Source organism: Terrapene carolina, unplaced genomic scaffold, assembly GCF_002925995.2.
Source record: "Terrapene carolina triunguis isolate 2854851 unplaced genomic scaffold, T_m_triunguis-2.0 Scaffold62, whole genome shotgun sequence".
NCBI classification, from domain to species: Eukaryota; Metazoa; Chordata; order Testudines; family Emydidae; genus Terrapene; species Terrapene triunguis.
The window spans coordinates 909305-911666 of record NW_020664413.1 but is presented as its reverse complement, the minus strand read 5'-3'; the positions used below and the strand labels follow the sequence as shown (position 1 = coordinate 911666).

The 2362-nt window shown below is 62.4% G+C and overlaps 1 protein-coding gene across 1 annotated transcript in view; it reads right to left on the bottom strand.

Annotated features, from left to right (window-relative positions):
* Positions 1-654: 654 nt before the first annotated feature.
* Positions 655-2362, bottom strand: part of LOC112112846 (sterol 26-hydroxylase, mitochondrial) — a 9592-nt gene continuing 7884 nt past the window's right edge. The window contains exons 7-8 of the mRNA XM_024208918.3: positions 1608-1808; positions 655-1280 (exon numbers count right to left, since the gene is read on the bottom strand). Coding sequence (XP_024064686.2) covers positions 1155-1280; positions 1608-1808 — 327 coding nt within the window. The 3' untranslated portion in view covers positions 655-1154. The remainder of the gene's footprint in view (positions 1281-1607; positions 1809-2362) is intronic.

The window sequence follows — 2362 nt, the reverse complement described above, 5'->3', positions numbered from 1 at the left end:
CGCTTATTTCTAGCAGCTTAGGTTAAAAACTCCCCAAGGCACAAATCCTTCCCTTGTCCTTGGGCGGTATTGCTGCCACCACTAAGTGATTTAAACAAACATTCAGGGAGGGGCCACTAGAGCCCTACCCCCCTCCCACAAATATCCCCCCAAGCCCCTTTCCTGGGGAGGCTTGAGAATAATCTACCAACCGATAGGTAAACCAGGTGAGCACAGACCAGACCCTGCGTTTTAGGACACTGAAAACCAATCAGGTTCTTAAAAGCAGAACTTTATTATAAAGAAAAAAGTAAAAGAAGCACCTCTGTGAAATCAGGATGGAAGATAATTTTACAGGGTAATAAGATTTAAAACACAGAGGATTCCCCGCTAGGCAAAATTGTAAAGTTACAAAAAACAGGAATAAATCTCCCTCTTAGCATGGGGAAAATTCACAAGCTAAAACAAAAGACAATGGAACGCATTTCCTTGCCTTACTTACAATGTTTGCAATCTTAGATGCTTATTTCAGGTAGGGGTTTAGGAGAAGTTTTTTTCCTGCCCTGGTCCGACTCTGGCTGGGAGAGAAACACAAAGAGGCACAAACAAAAACCTCCCCCCCCAGATTTGAAAGGATCTTTTCCCCTTATTGTCCTTTTGGTCAGGTGCCAACCAGATTATCTGAGCTTCTTAACCCCTTACAGGTAAAGGAGGGATTTGATGCTCCCCGGAGCTGTATGTTTATGACAGTGGGGGAGGGCCTAGGTGGCGCTAGAGCAGCGGGGGCACATTGGGGCTTCTCCCTGGGCAAAACCCACAACCCCTCCCTCCCCCCAGCCCTGCACTCCCCCAGCCAGGAACGGGCAGCCCCGGGGCAGGGGGAGATCAGGGCGAGGGAGAGGGGGGCAAGCTGCTCTTTGGGGTGGTGTGAGGTCCCCAGACCCTGTTCAACCCCCTGTAACGTTGGAGAGCGACAGGCCCAGGAACACCCACTGATTCCAGCTACGTTGAGACCCCACGGCTGCCCCGCCCCTGCCAGCCGAGATCCCACCTCCAGCCTGACCCGTGGGCAGCTGCCGTCACCAGGGCCTGACGGGGAGAGAGCCGGGCCCAGGGCAGACCCGTCCTGCCCGGCAGGCCCAGGAGAGGGGAGGAGCAATGCAGGGTGGGTGCGCTCAGGGGGCCGGCGGCCGGGCAATGAACTGCAGGTTGATGGGCTTGTTGGGCACCAGGACAATGCGGGAGACAGACTTCACCTCCGTGCCCTGGGGGTCCGGCCGCAGCTCGAACGTCCGGGTGATCTGTAAGGAGAAGGAGACGTCTCATCTCTCCAATGCCCCAGAGCCCCCTTCTGCCCCCCCGGGGGGATTCTCCCCTGGTGGTTGTGCACACGGGCCCCGTCTGGGGGCTTGTGCCGTGGCTGGGGCAGTCGGCTCCTGCAGGGTGGGGGGACACTGAGCTCCCCCTCTTGGGGCATAGAGTCACGTAGCACCCCTGAGATCTGGGGGCGGCGCATCTCTCTGATGGGAGGGGGGGTGTCTGCAGGTCCGGCCCTCGGAGCTCCCTGTCCTGCGGCCCGTGGCCAATTCCCCCCGTCCGCCCGCTGGCACCGCGGGGTCCCCACTCACCCTGGCCAGAGCCAGGTGCATCTCCAGCTCGGCGATGCGCCGGCCCACGCAGCCGCGGACCCCGTAGCCGAAGGGGATGGAGCTGAAGGGGTGGTGGGCGGAGCCGTGGCCCCGGAGCCAGCGCTGGGGCAGGAAGCGCTCGGGCTCCGGGAAGCTGCTCTGGTCGTGCGCCATCGCGTAGTGAGCCAGGACGAAGAGAGTCTGATGGAGCCGGAGACGAAGGAGGTGAGACCCGTCCCCGCGGCAACCCGTGGCCCTGGCAACGTGCCACTCCTCTTGGTGGCCACAGGCAAGTGAGGGACCAAAGCCCTGGGCGGAGGGGCTGGGGGCGCTGGCTAGATCTGGGCCTGAAGGGGGCTTAGTTACCAGCACCCCTTCTTCGGGACCTGTAGGCCCTGGGCTCCCCTGCCACAGCCCTGCCGGTGCCCCTCACTCCCGACCTGCAGCCCCCAGCTAGCCCTGCCCTGGGCTCCCTCCCCGAGCTCTGCCGGTGCCCCTCACTCCCGACCCACAGCCCCTGCTAGCCCAGCCCTGGTTTCCCCCCCACAGCTCTGCCGGTGCCCCTCACTCCCGACCTGCAGCCCCTGCTAGCCCAGCCCTGGGCTCCCCCCGCAGCTCTGCCGGTGCCCCTCACTCCCGACCCACAGCCCCCTGGTAGCCCGGCCCTGGGCTCCCCCCACAGCTCTGCCGGTGCCCCTCACTCCCGACCCGCAGCCCCTGCTAGCCCAGCCCTGGGCTCCCCCCCCCCCTCCCCC